We start from the raw sequence: 20,802 nt of genomic DNA on the forward strand, positions 1-20,802 counted from the left end.
ATCAGAGCTAGCAACACAATTGTACACATCGGTCACATGGTACTGGAAGCAACCCGGTACACTGATCAGTCATCAGCTGTGTCCGATGGACACAGCCAGTGACCGTGTGTGCCGCTGCATGCAGGGCCATCTACAGGAGATAGTCAGAGACTGCAGACCTACTACAAGAGATGGTCAGAGACTGCAGACCTACTACAGGAGATGGTCAAAGGCTGCAGACCTACTACCCTGGAGAAAGATTACAAAATCTGGTCAGAGACTGTGGACAGAATAAAGGATATGATCATAGACCGCAGAAATACTACAGGAGATGGTCAGAGGCCGCAGACATAATACAGGAGATGGTCAGAGACTGCAGACTTATACTACAGGAGATGGTCAGGTGATGTTGCAGATCAGCGAACACAGCTCTAGGACCTAGGGGAGCGTGTCACAGATTTTGCCAGATCAGGACTCCCCTGCTCACTTTCCACCCAGGATCCTCATTCACATCAGCAGCAGTGTCACGGGTCAGATGGCACGCAGGTTCCCTCAAACTCCCAGCCAATCAGCTCAGCAGTGTTTCGTCCCCTTCCATTGTCAGCGGGAAGTCGGAAAGTACAGCACTGGAGGCAGAGCAACTCTGGAGCAGGAAGTTACATCTTCCTTCTCTGAACACCGGGTCCTCCAAGCATGTAGTTGTTAGAACACTAGGCGGGCCTAGCAACCAATAGTCTTGACAGACTAGACTTGGGAGAGTGGTGAATCTACAGGGGGTAGCCAGGTGATCTGGCTCTGTTGGAAGATCTGCCATTGGGGTAGGCTTAAGGGGCAGCTGCTTTGGGCCCCACAACAAGGACTGGGCCTGTGGCAGCTTCCCTCTTTGCCCCACCTTAAAGACAGCCCTGGCTGTGCGTCACCTCCTGGGAGGATGTCATTTAAAGTCCATTTCAATGGATGAAAGGCCCGCCCAGCCATCAATCTGCTATAAGCTCGGCTATGGGGAAGGTGTTATTTATTTTAAATTATCTAGAGATAGGTATACACAGGGGGTTTATCCCCCACATCCATACAAGGGACCTGGATGCAGGGATCTCCCATGCTGTGCTATTGTATCCTGACAGAATATGCCCTCTCTCTAAGAATGCACTAATCAGCACTGCAGCCAATGGCTGCAAGTTCCAATTGAATGCTGCAAGACTGTGCGGCAAAGGCAGTCTAACGGCCAGCTTCCATTGAACAGATTGGCGTACACACCTGCTGAACTGGCCGATTTTCTGTCCGTGTAGTCCCAGCTTTCGTTTTAGGCTTATATGGATTTGTGCTGCAATTGATGCACATTATTTACAACTATGCCATCTTAAAACAGCTTATTCTGACAACAAAAGTATGTGTGGCAGACTGTTTATTGTAAACAACACTTCGTATTAACATAACCATTATCACGGTACTTTTTGCAATACTCTACAAAAATAAATTTATGGCTACAAAAATTGCTTTTTAAAATACTTTTTCTTATGCTATACACAATTTCAGCAGTAGTTTCACTAGTGATGCCTAGCCTTTTTTTAATATGAAGCCCATTTCTGGGTACCGATGCTTTGTAACTACGAAAGGAATCCTCTGGTTTTTAGTCCCATCAATAGGCTGTGCACTTTAATTCTTACACTTCTACACTGCTACACTTCTATTTGACAAGCAAACAGACCTTTGACATGATGATCTTGTAAATCTCTTGATTAACTAAAGGAAGCACGAGTCATACTTTGGGAATTTAATCTCCATCTCAAAGTCTTTTCATCCTTTTTAGTTCTACTCTGCTGAGAGTCTGGTCGAGGGGTTACATTGCCAGTTTCCTCTTTTGCTGGACTGCAGTAGACCATACACATAAGGGACAAATGCTGAGTTAGTTTTACCATGCCTACGATGGAGGCTCCACCAACAAGCATAAGAGTTGGCCAAAAAAGGCAATGAAACACTACTGATCGATCGTACTTTTTAATCAATATGACATCTTCTGGTTTACTGTCATGTCGATGAAAGCATGCAAACGGGGTATCATTCTTGCGTTCAAAGTATTGTTTTACATCCAGAACACCATCCAGTAGATCATTCTTGTCTCGTTGGCACTTTGGAACATAAAAGCACTTCATGAAATAAAAAGAAATATTAGGATTATTAGTACTGATTGTTTTTTTTTAGAAAACTGAGTTTATGTTCACAGTTCTGTACAGTTTCTAGGTTTTTGTTTTTCAAACACAGGCAATCTGAGATTAAGAGTAATGAGGTCCAAATAATATATACCGATCACATTATGCCACCCTCCTAGAGTTGAGTTGGTACCCCTTTTGTCACCAGAACAGCCCTAAATGCTCAAGACATGGACTCCAAACTAACGTCCACGTTAATGGCAGGACCCAAAATTTCCAAGCAGAACAATGTCCAAAATCTCACACTACCTCTGACAGCTTGCCTTCTTCCCATAGTGCATCTTGGTGCCAGGTGAGCAACACATACGACCATCCACATGATGTAAAAGAAAATTTGTTTCATTAGACCAGGCCACCTTCTTTCATTGCACTGTGGTTCTGATGTTCCGATGGTCACGTGCCTATTGTAGGTGCTTTTCGCTGTAGACATGGGTCAACATTGGCACCGAGACCGGTCTCTGGCTCTACAGCCCCAGATGCAACAAACTGCACAAACAAGGTGCATAAAAACATGGATGAGCAAGTTTGAGGTGGAGGAACTTGACTGGTCTGCACAGAGTCCTGCCCTTAAGCTGATAGAACATCTATGGGATGAATTTGAGCACAGCAAGGCCTTCCCTCCAACATCAGTGCCTGACCTCTCACATGCACTTCTGGAAAAATAGTCGAACATTCCCATATACACACTCCTAAACCTTGTGAACAGCCTTCCCAGAAGAGTTGAAGCTGTTATAGCTGCAGAGGGTGGGCCAACTCAATATTAAACCCTACAGACTAAAACTGGGATGCCATTAAAGTTCATATGCGTGTTGAAGCATAAAAATAAAGATGCACAGTAATCGCTATCAATTGGGTAAGTGTATCAAGGGGCCCAGCAATGTGGAAAAAAACTCAACAAGGTAGATTTTGAGCGGGAGCCGGTAGGGGAGCGAGCCTGGGGCCAGGATGCATAGCAGGGCCAAAAGAAAGAACACCCTAAAAATGTGATGATAGGCATAATGAAAAATTAGACAAGATAAACATATATATATATGTAAGGAAAACTCAGATCAAGTAAAGGGAATAGCAGTTCACGTAAAATGTGAGTCGGGCTCGGACAAACAAAATGAATTGTAGCTAAAAGCACATATACTAATAATAAGGGTCCGAACGTACCCAATAAATAAGTGATGTGAAATAGAGGCAATTACAATACCTTGTAAGGAGTAACCAAAGGAGACTGCAATCGGGAGTGCAACAATGTGTGACCAGTAGAGTGACAGGAAAAGGACAGAAGGCAGACAAGTGAGGTATCATGTACAAAAAGGGGGCCAGGCTGTGAACACAGCCAAATGTCAAACATGTTGCATATGGCGTAGGAGAGGAGGGGTAACTGACGTCAGAATTCGGACGAGCGCTGAATCCCTCTCTCAGTGCCGAGAGTGGGTACAAAGAACACGATACCGATATCATCCATGGATGGTCAAAAAATGGCTAATCAACAGTCAACAAGTGAGGTATCATGTACAAAAAGGGGGCCAGGCTGTGAACACAGCCAAATGTCAAACATGTTGCATATGGAGTAGGAGAGGAGGGATAACTGACGTCAGAATTCGGACAAGCGCTATGAGTCCCTCTCTCAGTGCCGAGAGAGGGTACAAAGAACACAATACTGATATCATCCTTGGATGGTCAAAAAATGGCTAATCAACAAGTGAAAATGACTAATCAACAGTCAGGGCGACAACAATGAGCATAAATAATCAAAATATTATTAGAAATTGATGAAAATGTGAATACAGTGCATCCGGAAAGTATTCACAGCGTATCCCTTTTTCCACATTTTGTTATGTTATGTTAATGCCTTATTCCAAAATGAATCAAATTCCTTATTTTCCTTTAAAATTCTACAGGTGATAAGCGGTGCCTGGGTTCCTGCAGACATGACGCTTGCCATTCAGGCCAAAGAGATCAATCTTTATCAGAGCAGAAAAATTTGTTTCTTGTGGTCTAAGAGTCCTTCAGGGGCGTTTTTGGCCAACTCCAGGCAAGCTGTCATGTGCCTTTTACTGAGAAGTGGCTTCTTATTGTTTTTCTGGAAGGTTTTTCTCTCTCCACAGAATAAAACTGGAGTTCTGTCAGAGTAACCATCGTGTTCCTGGTCAACTCCCTGCATAAGGCCCTTCCCCCCCAATCACTCAGTTTTGCCGGGCGGCCCGCTCTAAGTAGATTCCTGGTGGTTCCAAATTTCTTTCATTTACGGATGATGGAACCTTCAATGCTGCAGGAAATTTTATGTACCCTTCCCCTGATCTGTGCCTCGATGCAATCCTGTCTCGGAGGTCTACAAACAATTCCTTAGACTTCATGGCTTGGTTTGTGCTCTGATATAACTGTTAACCTTATATAGACATGTGTGTGCCTTTCCAAATCATGTCCAATCAACTAAATTTACCACAGGTAGACTCCAGTTAAGTTGTTGAAACATCTCAAGGAGGATCATTGGAAACAGGATGCACCCGGAGCTCAATTTTGAGTGTCATGGCAAAGGCTGTAAATACTTATGTATACAGTATGTGTTTTTTTTTTTGTTTTTTTTATTAATTTGCAAAGATGTCAAACAAACTTCTTTCATGTTGTCATTATAGGGTATCATTTGTAGAATTTTAAAGAAAAATAATGAACTTATTCCATTTTGGAATAAGGCTGTAACGTAACAAAATGTGGAAAAAGTGAAGCGCTGTGAATACTTTCTGTATGCACTGTAAAAAGAAACACAACAATTACCAGGAGAGAGAAAGATAAAGAAAATAAATATTAATAAATGGTATGTAAAAATATTGATAGAGCAAATGTAGTGAAAAATCAATAGAGAAAAAAAAAGGGGGGGGGGGTGTTGACTGTGGGTCATGATGGCATTGCAGCTCCCAGAAATAAAAACCACCAAAAGGGACACTATAGAATAGCAAAAAATCTATAATAAGAAACAACAAAATAAAAAAATCTAAAAATCAGACATGGTATTTTCACAGCACAAAGCAATTAAAAAAAATATCTATTACACAGGCAATTTTATAAAGACGAAAAATAATAAATAAGCCATGTATCAATTACAGTAAATAACCAACTTAGATAGGTAAGAAAGGTTTGAAAGAAGTGGAATCATTCAAGCCAGGGGGATGTAGCCCCCAGTGAATAGATCCACCTCATCTCCCTCTGTAATAGGCTCCTATTCCAACCCCCCCCCCCCCCCCCCCCCCCACTCTAGGGTCACTGTGAATATAGTACAGGGCCAGTAAGTTAAAAGTAAAAGGGCGGTATTGATTGTCAGTAGCAGCATGGTGACCGATTGGCGAATATAATTCCCGTATTTCTATAGCATAGGTGTGGTCATATATCCTACGCAAAAATTCACATATCATCTTTCCGACGTAGAAAGCCCCACATTCACATGAGAAGAGGTAGACTACAACTTGTGTATGGTCATTAACAAAATTCTTAGGAAGTAACTTTTTGCCGTTGGGAATGACCACATATTTGCTGATGTTAATAAATCTACAATGTTCACAAATGCAACATTTAACCACTGGACGACTGTCCGCTGCAGATTTACTGCGGCAGGCAACCGCTCCTGGGCAAAGTGACGTAGCTCTACGTCGCTCGCTCTCAGGAGGTTAGGGGGCAAGCACGCACCGCCGCCGGCGCGCTCCCGCCCCCGATCGTCAGTGCGTGTGTCAGGTGGCTCCGATTGCCGCCTGACACCAGCGATCTCCCCCCGCTGACAGAGATCTCCCTGAGATGATCACAGAGACTATGTGATCCTGCTATATAGGATCGCATTTCTCTATGGTCATCTCACAAGCCATGCCCCCCCCCCACAGTTATAATCACTCCCCTAGGGTCACATTTAACCCCTTGATCACCAACACTGTTAACCCCTTCCCTGCCAATGGCATTATTACAGTAACAGTGCATATTTTTAGCACTGATTACTGTAGTAATGTCACTGGTACCCCCAAAAGTGTCAAAAATGTCAGTTAGGGGTCTGATCTGTCCGCCACAATGTCGCAGTCCCGCAAAAAATCACAGATCGCAGATATAATCACTCCCCTAGGGTCACATTTAATCCCTTGATCACCAACACTGTTAACCCCTTCCCTGCCAATGGCATTATTACAGTAGCAGTGCATATTTTTGGCACTGATTACTTTAGTAATGTCACTGGTACCCCCAAAATTGTCAAAAATGTCAGTTAGGTGTCCGATCTGTCCGCCGCAATGTCGCAGTCCCGCAAAAAATCGCAGATCGCCGCCATTACTAGTAAAAAAAAAAAAAGCAATAAAAATAAAAATGACATAAATCTTTAGTTAGTAGACGCAATAACTTTTGCGCAAACCAATCAAAATACGCTTATTGCGATTTTTTTTTTACCAAAAATATGTAGCAGAAAACAAATTGGCCTAAAATTTTAATAAATTTTGATTTTTACTTTTTTTTTTTTGGGAATGTTAAATAGCAGAATGTGAAAAATATTGTTTTTTTTTTTTTTTTTTTTTTCAAAATTGTTGCTCTTTTTTGTTTTTAGCGTAAAAAAAAAAAAAATCGCACAGGTGATCAAATTCCACCAAAAGAAAGCTCTATTTGTGGGAAAAAAAAGGACGTCAATTTTATTTGGGTACAGCGTCGCAGGACCGCGAAATTGTCCGTTAAAGTAATGCAGTGCCGAATCGCAAAATAGGGCCTGGTCATTAAGCAGGAAAATCTTCCGGTCCTAAAGTGGTTAAAAGTACCCTGTGGTAAATTCCTGATAGAAACGCTATGGCCAGTATAATGGCTTTGGATTAACGTATCCTTTAAGGATAATGCACAACTAAATACAATACTAGGTATTTTGAGTAAGCTGAGTCAGTAGTAAGTAAATGCCAATTTTTATGTAAAGCCATTTTAATGGCATGTTTGTGACGGTTATAACAAGTAATATCTCTGACCGTATTGTCCCACTTTTTTAGTTTCTTTGAAAATAGTAAAGACTCACGAGACTGTGTTTTAGTACGATTGTAGGCTTTCCTCAAACATTTTTTTACCATAACCCCTGGCAAGTAGGCAATTTTGTAGTTTTCTAGCTTCCTCCTCAAAGATGTCATTGTCAGTACAATGACGTTTAAGTCTCAGATATTGACTGTATGGGATTAAATGTATCAAAGGCACTGGGTGGGCACTACTGGCATGTAGAATTGTGTTGCCTGCTGTAGACTTACGAAACAGGGCACTAGAAATTAACCCCTCAGTGCTCTTTTTTATAACAATGTCTAAAAAAGGGAGCTCTAATTGATGGTAGAACATGGTAAATTGGAGATTCCAACTATTAGAATTGAGACATGTGAGAAATGTATCCATTCAGGTTCTGTCTCCATCCCAAATGACGAGGATCTAGTTGATGTAACTGTGCCATGATATGACGTGGCACAGGTACATCGCGAGATTCTTATCAGAAAATAGCTGGCGCGCCCATCTCCCCAGGTACAGGTTGGCATAAAAACCTTCTAATGCCATTATTTATTACTCCAACAAAAAATGTGGTCCTTCGCAACTGCAAAAAGTTCTTTCCTAAGCATTTTGTTAACTGCCATACACAAGCTGTGGTCTACCTCTTCTTATGTGAATGTGGGGCTTTCTATGTCGGAAAGACGGTACGGGAATTTTGGTGTAGGATATATGACCACAATTATGCTATAGAAATAGGGGATTTATATTTCCCAATCTGTCGCCATGCTGCGATTGACCATCAATACCACCCCATTTACTTTTAACTTCCTGGCCCTGGACCACATTCCCCATGACCCTAGAGGGGGGATTGGGAAAGGAAAGTATTACAGAGGGAGATGAGGTGGATCTATTTGTTGCGAGCTCCCTCTACCCCCAGCTTGAAGGATTCCACTTCTTTCAAGCCTTTCTTACCTATCCAAGTTGACTATTTACTGTAATTGATATGTATATTTTTGTCTTTATAAAATTGTCTGTTTAATGTGGACTCGTTTGATTGCTTTGTGCTATGTAAATACTATGTCTGTTTTTCGGATTTTTCTTTTTTCTTTTGTTGTTTGTAATTATAGATTTTTTTTTGGATCCACCTTGTTCTATAGGGTCCCTTTTGGTGGTTTATATTTCCGGGAGCTGCTATGCGCCGTGTTTGGGGTTTCGCTGTGTTCACAGCTTGGCCCCCTTTTTTTTTTACATGATGCTTAGTTGGGGGTTAATCCCTGGGCCATGACATCATAAATAAAAGGGCCTCACCTTTGGCTGCTCTTTACAAGGTATTGTAATTGCCTCTTTTCACATCACTTATTTATTGGATATGTTCGAGCCCTTATGTTAGTATATGTGCTTATAGTTATTCATTTTATTGGTCCGAGCCCCACTCACATTTTACGCGAACTACAATTCACTTCATTCTTTCTGAGTTCTCCTTACATATATATCTTTATCTTGCCTAATTTCTGTTTTGCTTATTATGCTTATCTTCACTTTTGTAGGGTTTTCTTTTTTTTGGCCCTGCTATGCATTCCGGCCCTAGGCTCGCTTCCCTATTAGCTCCTGGTCAGAACCTACTTTGTGAAGTTTTCTCCACATTGCTGGGACCCTTGATATACTTACCTGATTGATGGTGCTTACTGTGCATCTATATTTTTATGCTTCAACTGCTGTGTAAGTATGCTTTTTCCACACTAGGGAATTTACCACCACCCCATCATGGGTGGCCATATATACAGTATCTCACATATATACAGTACACCCCTCACATTTTTGTAAATATTTTATTATATCTTTTCATGTGACAACACTAGAGAAATGACACTTTGCTACAGTGTACAGCTTGTATAACAGTGTAAATTTGCTGTCCCCTCAAAATAACTCAACATACCGCCATTAATGTCTAAACCGCTGGAAATAAAAGTGAGTACACCTCACGTGTCCAAATTGGGCCCAATTAGCCATTTTCCCTCCCCAGCGTCATGTGACTCGTTAGTGTTACAAAGTCTCAGGTGTGAATGGGGAGCAGGTGTGTTAAATTTGGTGTTATCGCTCTCACTCTCTCATACTGGTCACTGGAAGTTCAACACGGAACCTCATGGTAAAGAACTCCCCGAGGATCTGAAAAAAATAAATAATTTTCTCTCCATAAAGGAGGCCTAGGCCTTAAGAAGATTGCCGCAGCATGGTGGCGAAACAGGACAGGTTCCACTGAGAACAGGTATTGCCATGGTCGACCAAAGAAGTTGAGTGCATGTGCTCAGCGTCATATCGAGAGGTGAGCTGTACACTCACTACTTTACATTGTAGCAAAGTGTCATTTCTTCAGTGTTGTCACATGAAAAGATATAATAAAATATTTACAAAAATGGGAGGGGTGTACTCACTTTTGTGAGAGATACTGTATATATGTGTGTGTGTATATATATATATATATATATATATATATATATATACTCATTATTTTATATTTTTCATATATTTTGTTTTGCTTATGACATGGTCTTCCCACAGATATATACAAACCAAATCTTGGCTTTCCCCTGAGAAAGTGGGCGCTGCTCCACGAAACGTGTAGAGACTACAGCTTTAAGAATACACCAATTTAAGTGCTCCTGCAAATTTTGTATATACAGTGGTTAAAATAAGTATTTGATCCCCTGCAGATTTTGTAAGTTTGCCTACTTACAAAGAAATGAAGGATCTATAATTGTTATCATAGGTGTATTTTAAATGATAGAGACAGAATATCAACCAAAAATCCAGAAAAAACACATGCTACAAATGTTATAAATTGAGTAGCAGTTCAGTGAGTAAAATAAGTATTTGATCCCCTACCAACCAACAATAATTCCGGCTTCCACAGACTGGCTACAGTATATTTCCATATGTAATACACAGATTAGTCCTGTCAATTTAGGAAGGTACTCCTAACGACAACTTATGTGTATACAAGACACCTCACAATCATGGGCAATGCTAAAGAGATGATAAGGGATGCCAGGGACAAGACTGTAAACCTACACAAGGCTGGAATGGGCTACAAGACCATCAGCAAAGAAGCTTGGTGAGAAGGAGACAACTGTTGATTATTCGCAAATGGAAGAAATACAAAATAACCATCAATCGCCCTCGATCTGGAGCTCCATGCAAGATTTCACCTCATGGGTTAAGGATAATCATGACAAAAGTGAGGAATCAGCCCAGAACTACACGGGAGGAGGTTCTGAATGATCTCAAGGCAGTTGGGACCACAGTCATCAAACAAACCATTGGTAAAGCAATACTCCTCCATGAATTGAAACCCTGTAGTGCCCGCAAGGTCCCCCTCCTCAAGAAAGCACATGTACAGGCTCGTCTGAAGTTTGCCAATGAACATCTAAATGATTCAGGGAAGGATTGGGAGAAAGTGTTGTGGCCACATGAGACCAAATTTGAGCTCTTTAGCATTAACTCGACTCGCCATGTTTGGAGGAAGAAAAATGCTGACTATGACCTTAAGAACACCATCCCTACAGTCAAGCATGGAGGCAGAAACATTATGCTATGAGGTTGTTTCTCTGCTAAAGTTACAGGCTGACTTTGAGGGGGTCAATGGATAGGGCCTTCTGCCCTCAGCCAGAACGCTGAAGATGGGTCGTGGATGGGTCTATCAGCATGACAATGATCCAAAACATACCACCAAGGCAACAAAGGAGTAGTTCAAGAAGCACATTAGGTTTATGGAGTGACCTAGCCAGTCCCCAGACCTTAATCCTATAGAAAATTTATGGAGGGAGTTGCCAAACGACAGCTCAGAAACCTTAAGGATTTATAGAAGATCTGTAAAGAAGAGTGGACCAAAATCCCTCCTGAGATGTGTGTAAACCTGGTAACCAACTACAAGAAACGTCTTACCTCTGTGCTTGCCAGCAAGGATTTCTCTACCAAGTATTAAGTCAGGTTTTGCTTGGGGATCAAATACTTATTGTACTTACTGAACTGCAACTCAATTTATAACATTTGTATTATGTGTTTTTTCTTGATTTTTGGTTGATATTCTGTCTCATCATTTAAACTACACCTATGATAAAATTATAGACCCGTCATTTCTTTGTAAGTGGGCAAACCTACAAAATCTGAATGGGATCAAATAATTATTTTTTCCACTGTATATACAAAATTGTAGGAGCACTTAAATTGGTGTAGTCTTAAAGCTGTAGTCTCTATGCAATATATTTTAATATGTTTTAATCATGACATATACAATGTCGAATGTTTTTTTAAATTTAACTTCATATCAAATAAATTTGATATTGTTTTTTTACATATTGTTTTATTTATTTGAAACTACTCATTAAAGTTCCATAGACAAATTTTCTTTTTAGTTCTTGTGTATCAATGAGCCTTGGCCGCCCATAACCCTGTCGCCGGTTCACATTACATAGATCACTTTAGGTAGGTCCTAACCACTGCAGACTGGGAACATCCCACAAGAGCTGCACTTTCAGAGTTGCCTTGTCTGACCCCAGTCATCTAGCCATTTCAATTTGGCCCTTGTAAAAGGCATTCAAATCCTTACACTTACCAGTTTTTATGCTTTCAGCACATTAGCTTCAGGAGCAACATGTTTCCTTGCTGCCTATTATATCCCACCCTCTTTCAGCCTACATTTAATGAAATTGTCCTTTCACTGAAATCCTCCTCCCCTCATCTTCCACAGTGGTGGGTGTTAATAGAACCAAGGGGCTGTGAAAAGCACTCTTTAAGAGAACCCAGCTATGCCTAGCTCTTCCCATCTATTGTATTCATAGAAACTGTTACTACAGCTTCTATGAAAAAAGCTAAATCTATGAATGGAGGGGGCTGACCTATCAATCATCCACCTGTCCTCCAGTCATAGATTCTGTTTCTTCACATGTGTGTAAACTTAGATTTTAAAGCTGAACTCCTGGATATACAAATATTGGCTAAATATGAAAGACATATATTCATTTACTTCAATCTTTGTGTTCTTTCTGAGTTTCTTCCAGATCTCTGCAGTAGTAAAGTGTGAAACTTTGCCTTTGTGCAGGAGCTTCCTGCAGTAAAGACTAGCTGATCTTGCACTCTCTCCTGTGCAGAGTGAATGGTCTTGTGTATGCCCCCTACTCTAAATCTGAAGGCAGCCTGTAGTTGCTACTTTTACAAGCTATTAACTGCGTTTGAAAAGGCATTTGGTGCACAAAAAGTGGATATATATCCTTTGCAGCTATTAAAGGATAAGTTCACCTTTGGAACGTTACATGTTCCACCTATATTCAGGGTGGAACATGTAACAGCTGCTGCCCCTTTCCTGTGACAGCAGGTGGGGGTTCTTATCCCCACACCCAATGTGACATTTAAAAAAATACGAGACTCCACCCACACAGCCAAATCATTCATCCACAGATTTCTGTGAATGAAAAAACTACAAGTAAGGTCTGACACTGCGGCAGACGGACCTGTAGTTTGAATGGGCTGCATGGGTGCTGGTGTGCTTTCATAGTCCACTAGCATGAAAGCTGGAGGACATGTCTGCAGGAACCCACATTGCATCCATGGTCGCAGGTGCTATACCTTACAGGCTGCTGAGGAATAAAAATAATAAATGCACTTTTTTTCCTGCAAAAATATGTATTTTTAATATTTTTGTAAAAGTGAACTTTCGCTTTTAGGGAATATATTTAAATGAAAGTTTTTGCACCTTGGGTTCAGCTATAGGTTTTATTTTGGAAAATACATTTGGTTTTTATTGCTCTTTTTCTAGGGGAAATTAGGCCAGTAATATACTTTTGCAATTCATCTGAAAACTTTGTAAGCAAAGTTTAATGAAAGCTCCTCATCAACCACACCTTGTTAATCCATGTGCCACACACACTTGTCTTATTTTTAGTATTGCCTCACACCCCTGCGTGGGTGGTACAGATTTCTTTTGTGGGTTTTTTTTTCCATGTATTTATTTATTTATTTTAAGTTTTTGTTTGTTTACCTAGAGCCGGTTCACACTAATCCGACTCAAAGTCGCCCCGACTTTGGGCGACTTTGAAGTCGCCCGTGCTGTGCGACTTCATCGCGGCTTGCAAACGACTTCTCATAATAGAAGTCGATGCAAGTCGCTCCGACTTCGCCAAAAAATATGGAAGGATTGGGAGGCAAGGATTTTATTGGCACAGAAGTATTAAAAAAATAATTTTTATTAATAAATCCTTATAAGAACAGGGAAATACAATAAAATGTAAATATTAGCCTTGAATAAGGCACACATAAATTGCCATAACAGTGAAGTTAATAGATGTTTAATACAGAATGTCCAACTATATACGAGAAAACTCTTAGTAATAAAGCATAAGTAAATACTTCACATCAAGGGGATCTAACGAAGGGTGACAGAAGATGAGACTGCCGTCCAACAAGATCAGTTGATGCTGTATTCAATAATTCATATTGTTAATATTCACATTGCTCGACATGTTTCGCTACAATTAGCTTCGTCTGGAGCGTTATAGTAAGGTATTCTGTATAATGCTGTATCAATGAGCCTTTGAGTCGGATTAGTGTGAACCGGCTCTAGGTAAACTAACAAAAACTTAAAATAAATAAATAAATACATGGAAAAAAAAACCCACAAAAGAAATCTGTACCACCCACGCAGGGGTGTGAGGCAATACTAAAAATAAGACAAGTGTGTGTGGCACATGGATTAACAAGGTGTGGTTGATGAGGAGCTTTCATTAAACTTTGCTTACAAAGTTTTCAGATGAATTGCAAAAGTATATTACTGGCCTAATTTCCCCTAGAAAAAGAGCAATAAAAACCAAATGTATTTTCCAAAATAAAACCTATAGCTGAACCCAAGGTGCACGATACCCTCTTCGTTAATAACATTTGGCGCTATCCACGTTTTCTTTCCTTTACAGCATTATACAGAATACCTTACTATAACGCTCCAGACGAAGCTAATTGTAGCGAAACATGTCGAGCAATGTGAATATTAACAATATGAATTATTGAATACAGCATCAACTGATCTTGTTGGACGGCAGTCTCATCTTCTGTCACCCTTCGTTAGATCCCCTTGATGTGAAGTATTTACTTATGCTTTATTACTAAGAGTTTTCTCGTATATAGTTGGACATTCTGTATTAAGCATATATTAACTTCACTGTTATGGCAATCTATTTCCCTGTTCTTATAAGGATTTATTAATAAAAATTATTTTTTTAATACTTCTGTGCCAATAAAATCCTTGCCTCCCAATCCTTCCATATTCTAGTAAAATAGGGATGTGGCACTATTTATTAATTTTCCTATATGTTCAGACTGCTGCTGTCTGACTGCATATGTTCTTCATTGTTCGCCAAAAAATAATGCAGGAACCTTTTTCTAAGTCGGAGCGACTTGAGTCACTCTGATTAGAACGGTTCCATTGCACAGCATTGGGAGCTACTTGTCAGGCGACCAAGTCGCCTGACAAGTCGGAGTAGTGTGAACCGGCTCTTTGGTTTTTATGTACTTTTGTTTATGCATGTGAAAACGTCAATAAACACATTTTTCAAAAAGAAATAAAAAAGTTTAACGAAACGATGTGTGTTGTCAAAATCCAGAATCCTATTTTATATGTGTATCCTGTACTGTTAAAATACATGTATCGTTGAGCATGGGTAGATGTCAGGGTACTCACCTTGGGGTTTATCTGAACAGCTTCTTCATTATAATGAAGGGCAGCAACATGACCAGAAGCAGACACGTTCACCAGTATCTGAAGACAGGGATATTTGGACTGGCCATGGCAATCTACACCACATGTGAAGGAACAGTCCACCCAGTCATCCATTATATCAGCCTGGAGAATTGTGCAGTTGGACTCTTCATTCCATACACTGATAGACAGAAAAATTATTTTCAGTTGAGGTTTATCATCATGCATCATTGCTGCAAAACAATACCATATGACTGTAATAAAATGTGATCTTTTGTGGAATTTTGAATGCTAATTACAATAGCATGGTAGTATACTTTGGGTTTTATAACCCAGATGCTTTCTCTGCTGTTCACACGCATGGACATGATAAAGATGAACTTTGGGATAAGCATATATTGTAAGAGTTATGTGAATTCTTGATTTTCTTTGTTTAATTCTAGATCTACAGTATCTCCCAAAAGTGAGTACACCCTTCACATTTTTGTAAATATTTTATTATATCTTTTCATGTGACAACACTAAAGAAATTACACTTTGCTACAATGTAAAGTAGTGAGTGTACAGCTTGTATAACAGTGTAAATTTGCTGTCCCCTCAAAAGAACTCAACATACAGCCAGTGGTGTATTTAGGTTTTGTGCTGCCCTAGGCCTGACTAAACTTGTGCACCACCTAATTTAAATATGACCCACACATTTCTGCCAAGGCCACACCCCTTCCTGTTTAAGACCCCCCTTGTCACCTGCAAACCACACCCCTTCCTCTTTAGGCTTCACTAATGCAGCGGCTGGTGTGAATGGGCCCCAAGCTGTGTTGAGAGGCTTTTGCTTGCTTCAAGTAGGTTTTCCATACCTATGCAAGTCTATTGGAATGCAAAATCTGCATTAGGCACAGGTAAATGCAGGTCAGAAGGAGGTCAAGTGCACCTTTCAATTAATTCTAAATGATCACTGAAACATCTCAAACTGATGTCAAAACTAATGCCAGTGCTAAGTGATAACAAAAGCACTTCCAGTGATGGAAGTGCTCATATTCACCTGCTAAAATACCCCTAAATTACATCACATTGGGCCAGCAGATAGGGTTGGGCTAAATCCACATTTGTGGATTATTGGACATACAATGCTGATCTGACAACACAGGTGCCGCTCTTGGCTGTCAGTGCCACTTATCCCTGGAGGAACACTGGACACTGGGCAGGTCCCCGCCCAACTACACTTCCATTTGAAGGTGGTCATGTGACATTCACAAACCAGTTTAATAGTCAAAGTATTAGGACTCAGGCCAAAAACTACCACAAAAGATGTCAACACACAGACTGAAAGATCTTTTACCTGTGTATGTTTAATTACAATACATTTTGCTAAATAAAACAGGATTAAATGGCATTAAGGTGTTCCTATTGAGAAAAACCTAAGACAAATTAGCAGGTTGCAAAAACCATGAGCAAAAAAAGTATATGTTCCAGTTTTACTTCTCATCCAGAAGACTACAAAAGCCCGGTATGCCACGGAGGAGGGTAGGCGGAGCATTAGGCTGCTAAGACCTGCTGCCAGTGCCACCCTTACTAGTATTGGCGGTCGCCAGTTGTATTAGGTGCGGCCTCTAATCTGTCTAAACACCAGGCTAGCCATCGGATGCCGGCCATTTTTATCATACTGGCAGCAGTGCGGCCGCTTTATGGGGGCGCCAGACCGATTTGCCTCCTAGGCCCTTCCACCCGGCCCATAAGACTGGCGCTACACTGAAAGTGTAGTGCAAGCGGTGGGGACTTTTTTTGTGCAGGAGCCGGGAGGAGGTTGTTTTTTTTCATGCGGGAACAGCTTTTTGGCTGCCCCCCCTGCAAAGTACTGCCCTAGGCCTGGGCCTTGTTGGCCTAGGCCAAGATACAGCGTTGCACACAGCCATTAATGTCCAAACCGCTGACAAAAAAGTGAGTACACCCCTAAGTTAAAATGTCCAAATTGAGCCCAATTAGCCATTTCCCCTCCCCGGTGTCTCATTAGTGTTACAAGGTCTTAGGTGTGAATGAGGAGCAGATGTGTTAAATTTGGTGTTATCGCTCTCACTCTCTCATACTGGTCACTGCAAGTTCAACATGGCAACTCATGGCAAAGAGCTCTATGAGGATATGAAAAAAGAATTGTTGCTCTTCATAAAGATGGCCTAGGCTATAAGAAGATTGCCAAGACCCTGAAACTGAGCTGCAGAACAAGAGCATACAGCGGTTTTAACAGGACAGGTTCCACTCAGAACAGGCCTTCGCCATGGTCAACCAAAGAAAATGAGTGCACGTGCTCAGCATCATATCCAGAGGTTGTCTTTGGGAAATAGACGTATGAGTGCTGCGAGCTTTGCTGCAGAGGTTGAAGGGGTGGGGGGTCAGCCTGTCAGTGCTCAGACCATACGCCGCACTCTGTATTAAATTGGTCTGCATGGCTGTCGTCCTCAAAGAAAGCCTCTTCTAAAGATGATGCACAAGAAAGCCCACAAACAGTTTGCTGAAGACAAGCAGACTAAGGACATGGATTACTTGAACCGTGTCTTGTGGTCTGATGAGACCAAGATAAACGTATTTTGTTCAGCTTGTGTCATGCGTGTGTGGCGGCAACAAGGTGGAGAGTACAAAGACAAGTGTGTATAGCCTACAGTCAAGCATGGTGGTGGGAGTGTCATGGTCTGGGGATGCATGAGTGCTGCTGCCACTGAGGAGCTACAGTTTATTGCAGGGAACCATGAATGCCAACATGTACTGTGACATACTAAAGCAGAGCATGATCCCCTCCCTTCGGAGACTGGATCGCAAGGCAGTATTCCAACATGATAACCACCCCAAACACACCTCCAAGATGACCACTGCCTTGCTAAAGAAGCTGAGGGTAAAGGTGATGGACTGGCCAAGCATGTCTCCAGACCTAAACCCTATTGAGCATTTGTGGGGCATGTACAAACGGAAGGTGAAGGAGCACAAGGTCTCTAACATCCACCAGCTCTGTGATGTCATCATGGAGGAGTGGAAGAGGACTCCAGTGGCAACCTGCAAAGCTCTGGTGAACTCCATGCCTAAGAGGGTTAAGGCAGTGCTGGAAAATAATGGTGACCACACAAAATATTGACACTTTGGGCCCAGTTTGGACAATTTGACTTAGGGATATGCTCACTTTTGTTGCCAGCAGTTTAGACATTAATGGCTGTGTGTTCAGGTATTTTGAGGGTACAGCAAATTTAAACTGTTATACAAGCTTTACATTTACTACTTTACATTGTAGCAAAGTGTAATTTCTTCAGTGTTGTCACATGAAAAGATATAATAAAATATTTACAAAAATGTGAGGGGTGAACTCACCTTTATGAGATACTGTATGCAGTAATCCAATGTGAGACTCTACCTACTTTGCTTTTCTGTAGGAGCTTTCTGTAATGAAGTCCAGTCACTGCTGCTCTCTCTCTCATTGTGCAGGGTGACTGGTCCTGTATAATAAGACATTTGTAATCAAATATAAAATGTCAGTAAACAGTCTTAAAGTTTTATTTACCTGCTGTTAGAAATATTTCTTACAAAGGCTATACATACTTCAAGATTTACTTAGGATTCATAGGGATACACAGTACTTACTAAGGATATGGTTGCATTGTGGTCCCTTTTTATCACGTTTGACGAATACTTTTTTTTTTATACTCACACTTGATGTTAGAAGGTATCTGTTTTCAACAGCACTATAGGTCATCCATAGTTAATATGTAAATCTCTACACAGATAGAAAATTTCTGGATTATGCAATGTTATGTATGTTTATCTGCTCTACTTATATGTTCGATATCAGTGGCTGTTGAGCTTTTACTGACGTTTGACATATTATTTTTATGGGGTGTACTTATTGTTGTTAAAATTGCTGAGGTTTCTGCATATTTTTATAGGCTTATGTGCAAAATTGCTTGAATTTAGGAAATGTATTTGCATTCTATGATTGCAGATCTTAATGAGTTTTTAACCTCTGTTGTTTAAAACATAAAATAAGCTGAAAAGTCAAGTAAAACAAAAAAGGAGAAATGAATAGCTGAAAATAGTAGTAAGAGTTGAGCCAAAGAATGACAAACTGACAGATGCAGCCAGTTCGTATCCACAAAACATGTTTTTTTGGCACAGCTGTAGTTTTTATCAGTTGGTCCCAAAACTTGCAATTTGTTTTCCATATCTTTGAAAAATTACATCGTTTTTTTTTTTTTTTTCCCATGCCTTAGCCATACTTTGGTACTCAACTATAATTATGATTCTGACTGGTGCTGGTAGCACATCGCTAATAATTACTATATAGATGAAAATTAAAAAGGGCAGTTAATATTTTTTTTTTTTTTTTACTGGCAATGATAGTAATGCTGTAAAATGGAATATGATGTGGAAACATTAGGCATTTTTTGAACTCTAGCAATAAATCCTAAAAACTTTTATCTTAACTTACTTAAGCATGAATGGTTTCAGTATTGCGATCCCCAATAAAAAGAACATCAGTACTGAAAGGCCCATCATCGTGAAACCCAACAGCATGGCTCTGTCTTCCCCAGCATTGGACACTTGCTTCTTCATCTTATCAGATGTCTTCACCCCATCACTGCCACTCTCTTTCCTCTTCACCTTGCCGGGTACTGGAGAAAAGGCTTCCCTTAAAATAGCAGAGAATCCCGTTATCATATGCACTTGTTTGAATAAACGTATATGTGAATCCTTACCTTGTAAAACAAGCCATTCATTTTAAAATAGAAATGAAAGGCAAACCATCTGTGTGTGTACAGTACATAAATATATATAAAACCTTTTGAGTACCCTTTTTCCCCTTTTATATAAGTGCTCACATATTCTCTTGTTCTCAGCTGCACAAGAAGTTCAGAGCTAGGGGAGAAACCAGGCACACTGTTTTCCCAGTGAATGGATGCATGGGGGAGGGGGGCATGTCAGGTCAAATCTGATCACTGGAGCAGAGTAGGCTGAGCTCTCAGTACAGCTGGAGAACTGACCACGGTGTGCTTTCATGCTTAGGGTGCTACCAAAGAATTGCTACAATAGAAATCAGTCAGAGACAATATCCCAAATATGTCCTGCCACACCAAATATCAGATATAATGAACATTGAGTTCTGGATGTATATACGATAAGTGCAAAATCACATAAAGGGCAGGGCCGGATAAAGAGCATCATTGGCTTGGTGCTGAGGATTTTGAAGGGCCTTAAGGGCCGTGCCTTGGCATGCACCCAGAGGAGGAAGGGTGCAGCCATGCATGCCTAATTCAACATGGGATGCTGTCTCTGAAGCCCATAAACACATCCATGCATCGGAGGATGTGTGGGGAGGTTCTGAGGGAGCTGCCTGGGGAAGCGAGCATAGAAGCCAGACTTCTGTGTTTACAAGTGACAGAAGAGCGGTAACAGTGAATATGGCCAACCCGGGGCCTATATAAAGGTAGGGGCCTGGAGCTGCAGCTCCAATAGCCCCTACGTTAATCTGGCCCTGATAAAGGGTAAATCAGCAGGTAAACGGGTGATGCGGTCCATGGAAGGAATCAATAGCCTCCAAAGCGTCCTGAATGCTTAATAGTTCAGTATGTATCATAATCTAATGACCCGGATGTAGGTGTAAAGCAGACAGCTCTATGCGTTTATACGGGCATGGGGGCCCCTTATGGTTCCACAAAGGGTACAACAGCAGTCAAGCCAAAAAATGTAATCTGAATTATAGGGACCTCCTGGAGAATGATCTCCCTGAATGGAGTCCCCCTCCAAATGCTCTCAAAATGGCCTACACCTATGGCAAGGGCATTATTCAACTTAGTCAAAGCTGCACAGCTTGCTTTTATCTGTAGACGTCCCTTATCTGCATAGAACATTCTTTGATAAAGGCAAACGAAC

At 40.9% G+C, this 20,802-nt stretch overlaps 1 protein-coding gene across 2 annotated transcripts in view; it reads right to left on the bottom strand.

Moving 5' to 3' along the window:
* Positions 1 to 1,651: 1,651 nt before the first annotated feature.
* Positions 1,652 to 20,802, bottom strand: part of KCNMB3 (potassium calcium-activated channel subfamily M regulatory beta subunit 3) — an 85,890-nt gene continuing 66,739 nt past the window's right edge. The window contains exons 2-4 of one of the 2 annotated variants that reach the window (XM_082251978.1): positions 19,361 to 19,556; positions 14,881 to 15,079; positions 1,652 to 2,126 (exon numbers count right to left, since the gene is read on the bottom strand). In XM_082251978.1, coding sequence (XP_082108104.1) covers positions 1,719 to 2,126; positions 14,881 to 15,079; positions 19,361 to 19,556 — 803 coding nt within the window. In that variant the 3' untranslated portion in view covers positions 1,652 to 1,718. Of the gene's footprint in view, positions 2,127 to 14,880; positions 15,080 to 19,360; positions 19,562 to 20,802 lie in introns of both variants that reach the window. The other variant, XM_082251977.1, reaches the window with a different exon arrangement.

Source organism: Pelophylax lessonae (assembly GCF_965119305.1).
Source record: "Pelophylax lessonae genome assembly, chromosome: 3".
NCBI classification, from domain to species: Eukaryota; Metazoa; Chordata; class Amphibia; order Anura; family Ranidae; genus Pelophylax; species Pelophylax lessonae.